Below are 16,764 nucleotides of genomic sequence, written 5' to 3' on the forward strand. Positions count from 1 at the left end.
ATTATTGAAAGATCCGATCTCGCTCAATAAAAAGTCTACGTTCGCGTTTGAAAGTTATTCGTCTCATTAAAGCGGTACGGGAGTGTCTCATTTAGCTTCTTCCGCGCTATGTTTTCGGAATAGAGAGGGGCCCCGGAGCAATTCACGAACACATAGAAGACGTTCCCGTTCTTTATCTCCGAGAGATACGCCCGCTTTTTCTTGCCGGGGAAAAACGGCCGTGCAACGCTCGTATATCTGCGCCGAATGAGCGGTAACGGAGGTAAGGCCGAGAGGGGTACAGAGGACGGATAACGACGGGTCTCGTTGCCGACGCCGTTCACGTTTACACGGCGCGGCGAAATCACAGATTCCGATTCGGGATCACGAGCGACGATCTCTCGTCGACTCGCGTCTAAACGGCGATAGAATTTATTATTCCACGCGATGTGTATGTACGGCCGCTGCGACGCGTCACGAACCGCCGAAGAAACTCGTCGCACTCTCGATGCACTTACTCGACGTGTCTCGCATCGCGAGAGATCTCGTCTCGGTGATGCTGTTGTTAACTTCTTCGCGAGAGGAGAGATAGAGAGGAGAAGAGAGGAGAGGAGGGGAGGGGAAGGCACGACCTGTCTGCGGATCTTCAGCAAATATTGAACGTCTGCGATATCGGTGGGATTACCGGTACCCTCCGAGAGACCCGGTACCGAGAGCGAGTTCTCGCCGAGTCGGACATCCAATTTTGTACTTGTCCTTCGAGTCGAAGAGAACGGACCTGTGCGTAAGAACGAGGGCAGGTTAATATTATACCACTCATTACTCTCTCTCTGAGGCTTTCATAAAATCGAGGATAATGGAAGAGGGCTATAAATCCACTTTTCATCAAGAACAAAATAATGAAATCCTTAATAATATCATGAAATTTCTCTATGATTTTTTTTGTTATAAATTCTTGTCTGCAATATTCATAAAATATTATATCCAATATTATATAATATCATTATTGTGTGATTTTAAATTCTCAATTATATATGTATATCCTTGAGTCACACTAAAGTTATTCTCTCGATATAGATATAATCTTGATTCTCGCGTGTATATGATTAAATGTCCCTATATACTCGTAATATAAATTTTTAGTTTTTAACATTATAATATATCGCGCCGAATATTTCACGAGATTTTTATGCATACGATCGCAGAGCGAGGATCTCACGAGCGCGGTAAAGCACTCATGGGTATCACTGATAACGCCAGCCCGATTTCACGGCTGAATTTCACGTTCACTCGATGCGATCAATGAGAATATCGTGTTCTTATCTATGCACGGGGCCTGGCGGCATGTGTAACTGTGGGCCGCAACGCGGCCCACGGATTTTCGCGATCCATCGAGATATTACATTGAAGTGCATTCGAGTCCTTCAAGGATTGTAAGTCACAATGAAAAAGCGAAACGCGAATCGACTTCGACATTAATTAACGCAAACGTCGGAAAATTGAAATGCACGACGATGTTTTTTTTGGGGGGAGGAATCAGCTCCTAATAATTGGAAAATAAATGAAATTAAATGTAAATATGTGTATAAAAAGGAGATTATAAATATAATATAATATTGTACATTTACATAAAACAAAATGCATTTATTCGAAACAAATTAGGACGAACAGAAGTTATTTAGCTCTTGTCTGAAATTTAAAATTCGCCCTTTTTAATCCCATTCACCCGTTGTGGCTGTGCACGTTTCCAGAGCTCGTTCCCTCCGGCACCCCTCACGATCGCACTTTCCATAAGTGCATACTGAGCGCGTGCATGCGTGCACTCCCTCTTGCCACTTGCTCGCTCGCTCGCTCGGCGCCACGATTTGCATTCCTACTTAATTCCCGTATGCGCCAATCGTGACGTCATTGCGTCCCGAAGCTTATCGAGCGCTCTCTCGGACGCTGACAGGTAATAGAGAGGCGTATCGATGGATTGGCGACCGTACTCTGGGTTGGTGGTCGTCTCGAGGGCAACCTTTTTCGTATCGCGCGATAAAAAGAGGTTTATGCGAGGACGCGTGCGACACAGGCATCTAGTCCATCGTAAATAATTATATTTATCGCTGCTAGTCGGTCGCCTTTCTAGTCCCCTCAGACGATATTTCTACGGTGATGTATCGCCTGTACGTAATCTTTTTCGCCGGACATTAGTTAACTCCGCGTCGCGATCGCGATTTCGCATTCTTTGCGGCGCGTCACGGAAAAACTTGCAGAAATTCCGTAGGATGTTCGACCTGGCGTCGTTCTTCCTGGCGTTTGCCATGAACGATATGTAAGCTTACGTCCAACTTCGTAATCCCGGAAAACTTGGATACGAGGACTTTTCTTCGACAACTTGCAGATCAGTTAATATTTGAACTTAATCAGAACTCGAAGTAATCTTATCAATTTCTGATGATATTGCCCTCCTATCTTGATCGAAATTTAACATTAATGTAATAGTACAGATAAAAAATTAAAAATTAAATATATTTATCTAAACAAATTTTACATGTGTTTTACCCCCTCCCATATTATGTGATTAATTTTTTTCATGTCTAATAATTAATTTATCGTCTATTATATTTTTACACCATGATCACAATTTTCGTAGAATGCATGTAGAATCAATTATTGTTAATTGACAGACATTACGTATGAGCAGTTATTCGATATCTGATATCACATGTAAAATAAATCAAGATAAAAAATGATCTTTCTATTTTAGATCTCCTCTTCAGAAAGTAGCGTTAGGCAGATAAAGTTTCATTTCTTCGTCACGGGGGGTGCGTCTATTTTATCGATTGTCTCAACGGCTTCAGGAACATCGTGAAACAGGTGAAAAATATCTCGTGTTAATTAATCACAGATTGTAAATTAAATGTCACGGCTGGAATTATTCTATCGGAGAGATGGTTGACATTATACTAGGCGGTCTCGGGTTGCTTCGATATTTTATGAGCGAGCTAAAAGTGGAAAACCGCTTTATTATCCAGTTACTTATCGCGCAATATTTCCTGGCACTTGCGGATATTTCGCGGACGATTTTATCGCGATGGTGTATACGCGGCAATTAGCATTTCCTCGAATCGAGTTGCGATTTATCGACAGGCAGCATCTTTAACTTGTGTGTACCGCATGCACGTACACATGTTGGAAAGTACACAAATTAAGCCGATTTCGATTCGCCGTGTACACGCTGATTAAGTAGCTCTTTAACAATCAATGTAAAATACAACGCCAATTAATATAAATGTATTAATGTATAAATATATGGAACATGAAATAATAATAATAATATAAAATACTGTCGTCGTGTATCTAATGCTTATAAAATTTGCATTAATTACAAGACAACTAAATTATTTATGCATCACATACTTGTATATATCATCGTACTTATATTTTATAGCGTGCATTACAACGTCTTTTACTGATTTATGAAGCTATACACGTAGTAGATATAAAGCCTTCAGTGATATAAAAAATTGTCTGTGTGCTGTATTTATTACTTAATTTAAATCGCTTGACGGCGAATAAATTTGAATATTTTGTAGCAGAATGAGATTCTTTCAATATTGCGAGAGAGGCTTCAAACGGGGCGCAGGATTGACGGGAGCGAAACGAGGGCACATGGAAAATCGATCGGGTAACCGTGTTCGCAAAGTTAATCGTCGCAGGAGCCATCGCGCATGTCCATCCTCGTGGTTGTCGCGTCGCATAATGAGTCGATTATTATGAAACAACTCGAACTATCCCCTTTCCCTCCCTCGTCTCATAATTTTCTCAAGGCGCGAATTACGGTCGCGCACAGACGGCACAATGGCACGATCATCGTCGCTCTCGTCCACGCGACGAGAGGAGGGGGGTCGAAGAGGTATTTGTCCACTGAGCAGGAAGTAATCTGTTTCAATGTGGCCACTCGGCCAATAAACAACATACGGAGCGTACCTACCTACTTACATTCACGACTCACTTAGGCTTATCCATGGGATTAGAACGATAACAAAACTCTTTTGAGAGATTGTGAACGGGAGGTATCAAACTACGAGAAATTTAAATAAAAAAACAGAGCCACATTTCTATAGACGAAAAAATGTTTAGAAGATTTTGAATAAAATTTGACGTAATTGTTTTAGCGTAATATAAGTTTCTGCGATATCTCGTTTTTTTAGTGTCAGAGAAAAGATATGAAGGAACTTAATTTTACATTATTTTAATTATTCTTATTTATTTCCGTTACTTTTCTTTTTGATGGGGAAAAGATGATTTATACATCACGTTTTTTATATTATATATATATCATCATTATATTTCACACGTCAGTTGATATACGAGTCATTTATCTTGAAAGTGGTATAAGTCGAGAGCTTTGCCGATCTTGTCGAGGTAGATATATGAGAATATTTATATTTATATATATATGTACCTGCATCCTATTTAAATACATTCATATTGCGAAACCAGTCGTGTGCCACTCGGAATAAACGATGCGTATGACAATACCGACTTGTATCTCGTTTACGTTCTCGCGATCGAGGTGTCTCAACGTGTCATACGGCGACAGTAACATCGGTTTCGCTTTACTACCCGCCTACTTCGCACGCGGGATCCCATGTTCTAACAAGAAAATATGAGAGACGTTGATTGACGCCCGTAAAACTCGATGCGATATCCAACCGCACCGTTACCATAAAATTGGGTCCGCGCGAATCCCGTTGTACGTGATATAGCAGTGTAATACAAAATTGATTGCAGTCTACCGTATATTTTCGATAAAAGAAAAAAAGTCGCAACTGTTAAGTGCTAAAGAAAATTTCATTGAAGAGATTTCTTTTATAAAAGGATCAATTCGAGAATTACGCGAATGCGTGGGATGAGAAAGTGATACTGCTCTTCTCTGGCACTTGAACAATAACAAAAAGAAAGCACTTGTCGCGCGTCCAGCGGAAAAATCGATTATTGAGAATACTAACTGCATCTACGACCCAAAGACCGCGATTTTATATTCGTGGACATTTAACTTTGTTCCATGCGGAACAACGCGATATGCAATCCCCCTCGTTCGACTTGGAAATAGACTCCGGCTTCTTTTCCGCGCGACATAATTCACTCTCGTGCCGCGCCCGACGAGACGGCCTTGTGGTGTCGCCAAAGACGCGAACGAGAAACAGCGATATCCCTTCGGCGGGAGTGCCCTGGTCCACGAGTATTACGCGATTTTGCCTCTCACGTAGGTTGCCGAGATATACATAGATAGAGCGACGGTGCCGGCTTATTAATTGGCATGCACAACCGTCGCCCAGCCCGCGCTTGTACTCCACTTAAATAATAATTACCTGCTCCAAGTATCACGCGGTGCCGCGACGCGGGCGCCCACGTAGGCGCCGTTTATGCTTCGTTGCGGGTTCCCGGGTCGCTCTCGAACAGCCGGTGCGAGAAGAGAAAAGGTTTCACGGAATACGAATCATTATACAGAGTGTTCTCCGTGCTTTGCGGGGAAATATGCGAGGTTAAAAGTGTTATCGAAGATTTGGGACTTTCAGAAATCAAGATTTCTAAATGACTACACAATTAGATAATAACTGTTTTCTCTACTCTTGATTTCGAGTGAGAAATTTTGATATTTTAATTTTAATATTTATTGCGCAAGAAATATTGAAATATTGGATACTGATAAGCGTATCGTTGTTAAATTACATTATCGGGGAATCTCTGGGTGAAAGAAAGTGCCGGGGCACTCTGTATTAAAGCATCTCGCGGGGTCTCGGATCGAGAATATTGATCAAGCGGTTGAATGGGATTGATAGAGAAGTATAATGAATGGCGCGAAACGTGACCCGGAGCATCGAACAAAATGCAACACGACGGACGAGTGTTATGCATGTATGTCGGAGCTAAGGCGCGATAGATTGCAAGTTGCGACGCGATAATCATGAATAAATTAAGTTCATCGATTTGACAAAAGGTCTGTGCTGAATATTGAGTGCGTAATTATCGATATGTCCAATGAAGAAATGCTCGAGCATTTGTATTTCCGATTGATGATATATGTGTGCGAAAGCGGTGTCCTTTGAGGAACGAGGATTGCAAATTGCAATGTTGGAAAGATTGTTGGAGGCGAGGGCGATTTTATATATCTGTATAGCCGAACTTTTATCTATCAAATAAATTAATATCAATATAATTCACCAAGATATATAACTTCTAATTAAATTATATTACAATTGTCAGTGGGAGAAATTAATATATACAAAGTTTGAAAGTTTCTTATTTTAATTTTAATGATACTTTCCATAAAATTATCCGAAATCAATCTTTAATATTTTAGATACCGTTTACACGCGATGACAATTCTTTTCGATTTTGAATGTTTATTTTTTTCCTTTATGAGCCAGCAAATAGAATTGCCGTCTGATCGCGTGCTACTTTCATTTACATAAGTCGCGATCGTCATCGAAGCAGAGAAAAAGACAGAGTAGTTACTTAGTTACAAGAATACGGGCGAATATCGAGTTATATCCATCGGTAATTTACGCTATACTTTCTGTTGCGATCCTGTCGTTGTTCTCCTCGCTTCGAAAAGAGATAGGCGGACAATTCCGCATGAACCACATCTTTGCGGTCGTTTATAAATCGATAATAATTTATTTAACGAGGTTTGCTCGAGGCGATCGACACTGCCGTTGTCTTCCGGGTTTGCTACTTTACATATACATATACGCGCGCTAAATAAAAATTGCATCATGTTGATAAAGCTTAGTAATTTTTTTTTTTTTTTTTTTAATGTAACTCGGATTTTTAAGTATTTGTGAATAAATTAATTTTTAAATACAATAGTATTTTACGTATAAAAAAAAATTCTTCAAGAAAACTTTGAAGGAAAAAAGTATTCCAACGAAATTTATCCAAAGCTTTCCGATTGGATTGAATCCGATTTTACGTAAGAAAAGTTTAATCTATCGATTACACGAACCGTGCTCGTCGAGCGATCTCTCGATCTGGCGTACTCGACGGAGAAGCACCGGCGTACGCACTCGCGAACGTATGCGTATGAGTATATGAGTCGCATCTGAGTCAAGTGGGCTGCCGTGGAATGTCGTCCGAGGAGTTTTCGAGGGCTCCTCGAAGTCGCTGTCAAACCCGAGTACGCCTCCGTGACTGCCACGAGTGTCTCATGCGAGTACTTTGACGAGATCGGCCGCAAGCCGCTGTGTAACACCCCGCGAAGTGAATACACAGAGAACGAAGCGCTCCTCCGACATCTCTTTTTTTATCTACCGAGCATCTCACCTCCACGTCACCTCACCTTTCGTGAACGGTTGCATTCCGCGTAAGGTAGTCGCGCACATCTTTTGCATGAAATGCACCTTTCTCTCTCAGCTCTCTGTAAAGGATGTCTTGGACCTCTACTCCTATAAATCATTAACCCTGCTTTTTTTTTTTTTTTGTTTTAAATGTATTTATAAAAATCTTAAATGTTTATAAAGATATTTTATATTTTATATTAAACAAAAAAGAGGAAGAGGGAATGTGAAGAAATCGAATTTAACATATAAAGAATTATGCTATTGAATTTCTAGATTTTAAAGATTTAACGTTAAGTTTATTTGAAAGACAAGTAACATTAGTATGATATATATCTATACAACTTTCTACTCCGCAAATATCCAAGTGATAAAAGCTAGACTGAAAGAAATAATTTTTCATTTATTTCGTTAATCTAATTGCTTGTGTCTTGATTGTTTATAATATTAAAATCTATCTATATCGATCGATATCGAAAAATACCGCGATGCATTTAAGGGAGTAAAGGATTAGAAATTTTTCTCTCACGAATCGTGTTACTGTGATAAGCAATATCGCGAGCACCGATATTGCTTGTAAATGCACTCATTTAGATGCGGAATACGATGCGCGCGATACGTATTTATTAGCGAATATAATTGGAGTGGCGCAATCAAGCGTGCCATCGCTTGAGGATTTCATGAATATAGTCGGCATTGGGAATCGCGAAGCGAACCTCGCGCATAGATATCTCTCGGAGAGAGGCCAGCGTTATTCTGCGGCGAGCTGATCATCCATTGAATACGATGATGTGCGTCGCTTCTACGAGGGAAATCGCCGCCGTCGTCACTGTCACTCGCCACAGCTATTCTTCTTCGATTTAAAATTGAGATACGCATCGTGATGTATTGCCAATAGCATTCCTCATTATCGGCCGCTACGTGATTTTCAATGAGACGATCTAGTAACGTTTTAATGAAATCCATCTAAGGTTGCGAAAATTGAGTCCAGGCCACGGAAGCCTTTTATGGATATATGGATATATTTCTATTAAGGCTTATGATCTTTTTTTTTTTCGAGAACCTGCATTTCCGATTCTATATAAAAATTGATTTATTATGTTCAATCGTAAAAAATGTCGTCTGACAAGTGTCCGCTACACGATTTTGACGGATGTTGCTAAGAAAAATGTCGCAAAAGTGACAAGCGGAGACATTCACGGCGACGTCAGTGGGCTTTTAATGGGTTAATAGCGTCTGCCTTTGCGTATGAAACGCGCTTAACGACACGCGGAGAGCACGCGATGATGGAGATGTAAATAAAGTGTGTCTTTTCAGAGATAATTTGTACCGCTTGACGCTGACGTCGCTTACGGACTTGGAGCAGGCCACGTGGTCCGCGCCGGAGGACAAGGTCAACACCTGTCAGAATAAGGGCCAGAGCGTCGAGGATTGTCATAATTACGTCAAGGTGCTCCTCAGCAACGGCAAGAGCCTCTTCACCTGCGGCACTTACGCCTTCAGTCCGTGGTGCGCGTGGCGAGAGGTACGTCCTCGAAAGGAATCCGTCCGATCGGATTCAGACGAATGGCATCTCGTCCGTAATATAACGAGCTCTATGTTATTTTTTTTCCCCCTCGTTGCTTGCGTCGCGAATCGTCGCGGCTGTCCATCGGACGATGTCAATAAAATCAGATTACCGTCATTAGGCTCGACATTATGCTCGATACGGATCTCGTAACGGATGTTGCGGGCGTAGTTACTATACGGTAGCAATTATGATCGCAGATCGAGAATATAACGAGCGTGACCAGCGAGATGTCGGGCGTGGCCATGTGTCCGTATTCACCGCATGCAAATGTCACGGCGCTTCTCTCGAGAGGTCCTTCCGGCGGCCTCTTCGCCGGCGCGTCGACCGACTTCTCCGGAGCTGATCCTGCGATCTACAGAACGCTGGCGTCACCGAACCTCAGGACACGACAATACGATTCCAAGTAGGTTTTATATAAAAAGAAATACACTACATCTTGATGCTCGTTACGAATTGTGTCATATAAATCTGTCATTTACATTGTGTGTCTTAATTTTCATAAATATTCCACCAAGATCGTTAAAAAATAAATGAGAGACCAAATTATATACTATGTCGCAAGATTGTTTCGTCTTATTTATCGTGCCGGAGGATCATGGTTTCTCTTAAGCTCGCGCTTTCCTTTTAGGTGGCTGAATGACCCGCAGTTCGTCGGCAGCTTCGAGACGGAGGATCACGTGTACTTTCTATTTCGCGAATCCGCCGTGGAGTACATCAACTGTGGCAAGGTAAGATCGATTCCGTACAGAGAGCAAATCCGGCATGACGTGTTTTCCATCATTCTAAGACACGCGAGGAGCCGCTTCTCGCGCACGATTAGCGATCTCGTCTCCTCTGACTTGCGTCAGGCGTATATAATTAGCCGCTTACGGTGTTTGTCGGAACGAGCGTCGCGTCGCGGATTTTCCTCTCATGCGGCAGAAAAATATTATCTCCGGCAATCGTGATTTTAGTTCGCGCGATGTTTATCATTTTCTCAACCTATCGCCGCTCAAATTGCCGCCTAGGGGATAGCTTTAATAAAATATTCCGCATCCGCTCGCGCGATTGTATCTTGATCGTAATCGCACAAGCGCGAGATTAAACTCCGCTTCAACATGATTAGATTAATTTGTTAAACACTACTCGAGTAACGCAAAAGTGTGAAAGACGTTTAAGATATCGCTAAAAATTTTACTAAATCTTTGTTAGACTCTTTCGAACTTTTACTCTTTCATTAAATAGATCGTTATCAAATGATAATGCATTGAACCTTGTCAAAAAACGAAGTTTACTGATAGTACATTGCGGTGTACGATTGCAGAAAATATATTCGAGGATAGCGAGAGTTTGCAAGAATGATCGAGGCGGACAGATTATGATGAAGGACGTATGGACGACCTTTAGTAAAGCCCGTTTGAATTGCTCTCTTCCCGGCGAATTTCCATTCTATTACGATGAGATCCAAGGCGCGGCTTATCATCCGGAAGAGGGAGTCATTTATGCGACCTTCACAACTCCTATGTAAGTATCGCTCAGCGATGCGATTAATACGCAGGCGCATTAATTGTCATCTGTGTTTATGTCTGTGCACAAACTCCAGGGAGATGCAAGAGACGGTAAATGACAAATTGATTATGCGATTCCGCGAACCAATTTTATTTTGTATTTGGCGCAAGTTGTAGATTAAATTTAGTCAGCATTACATTCATTATGAACTGCAGATTTAACACAATCTTAATTAATTTTAACCGAATAATTAAAATTTAGTTATTTAATATGATCTTACGGATTAATATGAGTTGAAAATCAACAGTTTTATTTGTTATCCATGCGGTTTGTTACATTTCCAGAATTCGCATGTAGAAATTTACGCCAATGAATGTTTACAATTTTTTTAAATATTTGAAGCTGATCATTTACTTCATATTTCGCTCTTTATGCTTGATAACAATAGAATGTTTTTCGGACATGGAAGCTGCAATTTCTTCTCCGGTGAAACGACCGACTTTAATGGAATTCTTTTTTTTCTTCTTTTCTCCCGCCGCAGTAACGGCATCGCAGGCTCCGCAATCTGCGCGTACAACATGACGGCGATCGCCGCTAGTTTTAACGGGCCTTTCAAGTATCAGGAAAACGCGGGCGCCGCCTGGGAAAGGAGACCGATCGCGCATCATAATCGACAACGCTGCGGCCCCCCGTCCAGCACCGCGCCGCATCAGATCATGGACAATCAGCGGTACCAGTTGATGGACGAGGCGGTCCAGAGCACGATGCTGGGTCCGCTGCACACCGCGACCCTCGAGCGATTCACCCACATCGCGGTGGATGTGACGCCGACCAAGCTGCACCGTAGCGTGACGGTCCTCTACGTCGCCACGGCGACCGGGCTGATCAAGAAGATTTCCGTTCTGCCGAGAACGCAGGAAACGTGCATCGTCGAGGTTTGGGGACCCTTGCCCTCGCCGCCGATGACGATGCAATTCCTCAAGGATACGCAGAGTCTCTACGTCGGCATGGAAATTGGCCTCTTGCGGTAAGACGATGAACATTATTTCCTTACAAATAATAGGATTAAAAATTCGACTCTTTTCGCTTTCTTTAAAATCGTGATTGATATTACACAAGTGCACATTGATGTAAATATAGATATCGTAAATCGATTGTAAATCATGCTGTCAAAACTAACAGAGACATTCGTCGTTAATTATGTTTAGCGTATATAATAAACATTGTATGCGCTTTTTTAATGATTCGCTTAAACCGCATCATAATATCTTCCGCCGTTTAGCGTACCTGCCGTTCAGTGTTATCGTCATCGAAGCCGTCAAACGTGCCTGAATGCCCAGGAGCCGTATTGTGGATGGAACGAGCATCTCATGAAATGTGCGCAGGCACCGAAACAGAATTATCTCGCAAATCATTGGCATCAGGAAGTCACCAAGTGCCCAGTGCTCACCGATCCTGTCGACGGAGGCTGGAGTGCGTGGAGTTCTTGGTCGCCCTGCCAACACGGCATGGGGGAACAATCGTCTGGACACGGTCACGCTCACTCTCACTCGCACAGCGAACACGCGGAGGTTGGTATTTATTCATCAGATACGTTGAGGATATCTTTAGTCTCATTTAAAAAGAAGATCGAATATTGACAGTTTATTGACGTATGAAATATCTGGATCGAACTTCGAAATATCTGTACTATCTTTAATCACGAGTATTTTCTCTATCGGTGAAAATGACGTTTAAAATCTGTTTTACAGAAGATTGACACGTGCCAATGTCAGACCAGAGAATGCAACAATCCTCCGCCGCAGCACGGTGGCGAGAGCTGCACAGGTGCGCGCGTCAGAGTAACAAATTGCACCATTCACGGTGGCTGGACCGCCTGGTCAGCATGGTCGGCCTGCTCCCAGACTTGCGGTTTCGCGATGAAAACTCGCCGGCGAACCTGCACGAATCCGGCTCCTGCGTTCGGCGGGCGCGTTTGCGTCGGTCACGATCACGACGATATCGTGTGCATCGATCTGCCGCCTTGTCCTGTCCCCGCCAAAGTTACCCCGCCGCCTCAGAACGGACAGTGGTCGACCTGGGGCCCCTGGCACGCGTGTTCGCGACCGTGCAATGGCGGTGAGTATCTAATAGCAACATCGATAACATAATTGCATAATAATATCCGTACAATATAAAAATCTAAGAAATTCTTAATGAAATGTCTTGAAGAATTAAAGCTTTCTCGTATTTTAGATATTTGTGTTGTACAATATGGAAGCATCACAGTTTGTATTTTATAACATGAGCGTTTGTAAAATTAACAATTCACATTTTATAGGAATACGTATTAGAAAGAGAACCTGCGATAATCCGTCGCCGAAGAAGGGTGGCGTTGAATGCCTTGGATGCGATTTTCAGGCAAGTTTCAATGTCTCGTGAAAAAATATTTTTTTTTTTTTTGTTAACATAGAATTTTTTTTGATACAACCAGACAGAAATTGTTTGACGAAAGCGAATTTTTTTAGGTTGAGGAATGTAATACTCATGAATGCGCTGAGACAAGACGATATTCTGGATGGACTCCCTGGTTGGCAGTGAACGCCAGTTTGCAAAGCGGCAGTACGGGCTATCTTGAGAAGCGTTTTCGATTCAGTTGCCGCGCGCAGACGGATGATCCATCAAGCGTGCGAGTGCAACTCGCCAAGGAGGAGGAACGCTATTGTAGGAATGATGGGTCTTGTCAGAGAGGGAAAGACGCGGAATCCATCAATGAGAGCGGCTGGGGCGAATGGTCTCCTTGGGGTTCATGCGATCGTCCTTGCGGGCGGGGTACCCAACATAGAGTAAGTATTTGTCGCAGTTTTATTGATGTCTTGTAACATATATACGTAGTAGTGAATTTTGTGAAATTGATTACTGCTTGATCTATAATATCTTTAACTAAATTAAAAAATATGTTGAAATTACACTATAGATTATTAATACATAAAATATCAAATTTTCAAAACTACTGTGTTATATCCAAGTATGAAAACGAGCACATGTGCTACGTTTGTACAGGTGAGGCAATGCGAGTCGCCACCATGCGAAGGCGGCCTCTCTGCGCAGAGTAGAGTCTGCAACCAGCATCCGTGCCGTGTGAATCCCGGCAGTGGCAACACGGCAGAGGGGCAATGGTCGTGTTGGACGGAGTGGTCCGAGTGCTCGGCGACCTGCGGTGTCGGCGTACGTACTAGAACGAGAGAGTGTCTCGGTCCAGAGAGCTGCAGTGGTCCCCGATTGGTTAGGGAAACCTGCGAGATGGCCAGCTGTGAATCGTTAGCCGGTTGGGACACGTGGTCGCGTTGGACCCCGTGCGACAGCGATCATCAGCAACACCGGAAACGAACATGCCTTCTGCAGGGATCCGGCATGTGCGAAGGGCCGACCCGCGAGACACGCGATTGCCTTCCGGATTGCATGGACAACGGTGAGTTTGTTGGAATACGCAGTTGGGATAAAGTTTAAAGTGTTTGATTGAAGTATTAATGAACGCGCGCGTGTTGCGCATGCTTTTCCAGATGTAAACGCCTTGCCTTCAAGTGTGGAGAGTTCGGGCGTGACAGTGGGAGCAGTAGTGGGCAGCTGCGTAATCGGTTTTGTCGCCGGCTTGGCATTAACAGCGATTCTGTGCTTCTTCTACTTGAAACGACGCAAACCGCGCATGCCAGGGAATCCGCATTATATCAGTAAACAAAATCCTTACGTCACCGTGCCGTTGAAAGAGGTAAGAGAGTCGAAGGAACGTACTCGGCCGGATACTTGAGCACGTTCTTGACACAGATATTTGAAAGGATCTAATTTTTACAGGTAAACGCAAAGCGACAGCCCAGCTTTTCGGGCAGCACCAACGGAAACGGGACTCTACGCGGTAAAAATAATCCCAACGTTAACGGTCTTGGTAGTCCCAAGCTATATCCGAAGAGTCTTGATTACGAATCCGCCACTCTAAAACGTAACAGTCACGGCCAGCAACATATTCGTGCCGATCTCGATCAGGACAAGTACTACTGAACGAGTCATGCGCACGGAGTCATGCGAATAGTGCATCGTTTCATTTGTGCTCTGTGTCTTTCCGATCACGTGTGATCCTTGTGGAGGTGAGTCATATGTAACATTGCTGACCCCGAATGTTAATTCATTCCATGCATTTGGCAGCTGATAAACCTTATCGATCGATTAGCGTTCGATTGATATTAAAAGGGACACATGTGTGATTCGAGGACTTCCGCGTTCCAGGAAGAGTGTATTTACTTAATTAAACTAAGGCGATCAAAGAAGCGCCTCTCTGCAAGACTCTATGTTTTTAGTGCTAATATTAGTGATATACATGTTCTCCGCCGCATTTGATAGTTAATGACAATGCTGCGATTGACGGTGCAAGTCTGAGATTGTTTTATATTGAACGAAGATGAGAAAATTCGATACGTATTTCGGTAAGGACATGGTGATGTTTTTTTTTCGCAATTGCCACGTTTTAAGGTACAGATAAGTATGCCTCATAGTCGAGTGGCATTTTTCGCGACGCCTCGTTTCCGGAGCGACGCAATAACTTCCGGAGGGTAACCCAGAGAAGATCATTGTTTCGAGAGATTTTATAAGAGTTTATTTTTGTTTCTGTATATATATGTATTCCTTCCACCCCCAAAAGAAGAGAGATAAAGAATGCAAACGGACGAAATTGAGAAGTAATTTTGCTCATGCCTGGGCATTCAACTCTTTGATTCATTTGTATAAAGTTTCATGATCCCTCATCCCAATGTGAATATTTATAGGTAATATACTTTATATATAAGGTTATTTCTGCAAGAGAGAAGAAAACAGGGAAACGCGTCTATTACGCTGCGATTACATAGACGATTAATCTATTAAGGATCGATTGATTGGAAGTTGTACAAATACAAAATGTGTTATATATATTCGTCTTGAAGAAAGAAAGTTTGTCTTTTATGTTCTTATTTAGGAGAATTATCGAATATTTTATATCGAATAATGTAGTGCCATGATACGGAGTTGTATATAAAAATGCATCTTCTTAGTTTTATGACGATGGAACAAATGTGCGTACATCATATGCGTGTAAAATATATGTGTAACAATAAACACATACGTTGCGCGACGATTGCGTTTATATTGGCTCACATTGAGTCGCGTGTATGCATGCGACCATTAGAATAATTTACCTCTTTGCTTGCCGCGATGAGCAAAATTTCTCATTTGGAACTTAGAAGAATGTCTTCCAAGATGCTAAATTAAAAGTTTTCGATCGCGCGTTAATTATCTCCTACGTACGAGACAATCATGTAATGCTATGGAAAGAATGTAAGATAATATGCAAAAGATATAGGAATCTTTGACATAACGTGTGATGCTGTATAAGATAAAGTACCCGTTATCAAGGTCACGTGTATATGCGATTAATAAGTACTGTATGCGATGCATTTATTCGCGCATTCATTTGCAATAAATAAATATTCTCCTTTTTAACAGTTTTAGAAATTAATACTGAATAAATAATATTCCTATATTCTCGATAAGAAAGATGAGTCTTTAATATCTCGTTATATGAAGCTCGTGAGCGGAAGAGATTAAGACAATGATTCTTCATCTAACTTTAACGCAACTTCTTGGATCTCTTTAATAACGAAATCCATGGACGATTCGGTGGGCGGTGGTTGACAGGTCACGACCATACGAAAGAAATTGCCGCACTCCCTATGCAGTAAAGGTGTATAACCGATCATGACAGATCCGCGCAAAGTCAGACGTTTCTTGATCTCAGTTGTCGTATTGTACAGCTGCTTCCACCAATTTGAAGTTTCTGGCTGACCAAGCATCTTGGAAGGTATATACCTGAAATGAAACTCGCCGTAATACCGATCGCGAATTTCGCGATAATCACGTAAGATTGCTTACCAGAAACAAACGGTGCACAACTGATAATTAGATTGCACCAACCGGAAGCCAGGAGTTTCTTGAATTCGTTTAAAGAAATATTCCGCGCAGTGCATTGCATTATCCACCAGTAGTCCAAGACCTATCGTGCCGCGAGCTTTCCACATTAACCAAAATTTCATTGCATCGACCTAGAGTATTATAAGTAAAAAATTATGATTATTTCTCGGTCAAAAAATGTCTAAACGTTTATACAATATTATAATTTTTCAGACATCTTTTTTTTAGTAATCTCTTAAGTGGATCTCTTATATATATATAAGAGTATTATATTATGATTATTTCTCGGTCAAAAAATGTCTAAACGTTTATACAATATTATAATTTTTCAGACATCTTTTTTTTAGTAATTTTAGTAATCGATCTCTTATATATATATATATATATATATATATATATATATATATATATATATATATTTTT

General features: G+C 41.8%; 2 protein-coding genes across 3 annotated transcripts in view; one reads left to right on the top strand and one right to left on the bottom strand.

Moving 5' to 3' along the window:
* The window catches only part of LOC115237956 (semaphorin-5A), an 88,614-nt gene extending 72,741 nt beyond the window's left edge, over window positions 1-15,873 (top strand). For both annotated transcript variants that reach the window (XM_029811364.1, XM_029811365.1), the window contains exons 4-15: window positions 8,625-8,832; window positions 9,075-9,280; window positions 9,506-9,605; window positions 10,181-10,380; window positions 10,907-11,392; window positions 11,648-11,936; window positions 12,117-12,483; window positions 12,686-12,765; window positions 12,873-13,190; window positions 13,408-13,816; window positions 13,908-14,113; window positions 14,197-15,873. In XM_029811364.1, coding sequence (XP_029667224.1) covers window positions 8,625-8,832; window positions 9,075-9,280; window positions 9,506-9,605; window positions 10,181-10,380; window positions 10,907-11,392; window positions 11,648-11,936; window positions 12,117-12,483; window positions 12,686-12,765; window positions 12,873-13,190; window positions 13,408-13,816; window positions 13,908-14,113; window positions 14,197-14,400 — 3,073 coding nt within the window. In that variant the 3' untranslated portion in view covers window positions 14,401-15,873. The remainder of the gene's footprint in view (window positions 1-8,624; window positions 8,833-9,074; window positions 9,281-9,505; window positions 9,606-10,180; window positions 10,381-10,906; window positions 11,393-11,647; window positions 11,937-12,116; window positions 12,484-12,685; window positions 12,766-12,872; window positions 13,191-13,407; window positions 13,817-13,907; window positions 14,114-14,196) is intronic.
* The window catches only part of LOC115237957 (cysteine sulfinic acid decarboxylase), a 25,368-nt gene continuing 23,891 nt past the window's right edge, over window positions 15,288-16,764 (bottom strand). Inside the window, exons 7-8 of the mRNA XM_029811368.1 lie at window positions 16,303-16,472; window positions 15,288-16,239 (exon numbers count right to left, since the gene is read on the bottom strand). Coding sequence (XP_029667228.1) covers window positions 15,975-16,239; window positions 16,303-16,472 — 435 coding nt within the window. The 3' untranslated portion in view covers window positions 15,288-15,974. The remainder of the gene's footprint in view (window positions 16,240-16,302; window positions 16,473-16,764) is intronic.

Source organism: Formica exsecta, unplaced genomic scaffold, assembly GCF_003651465.1.
Source record: "Formica exsecta isolate Colony F162 unplaced genomic scaffold, ASM365146v1 scaffold314, whole genome shotgun sequence".
In the NCBI taxonomy this organism is placed as follows: Eukaryota; Metazoa; Arthropoda; class Insecta; order Hymenoptera; family Formicidae; genus Formica; species Formica exsecta.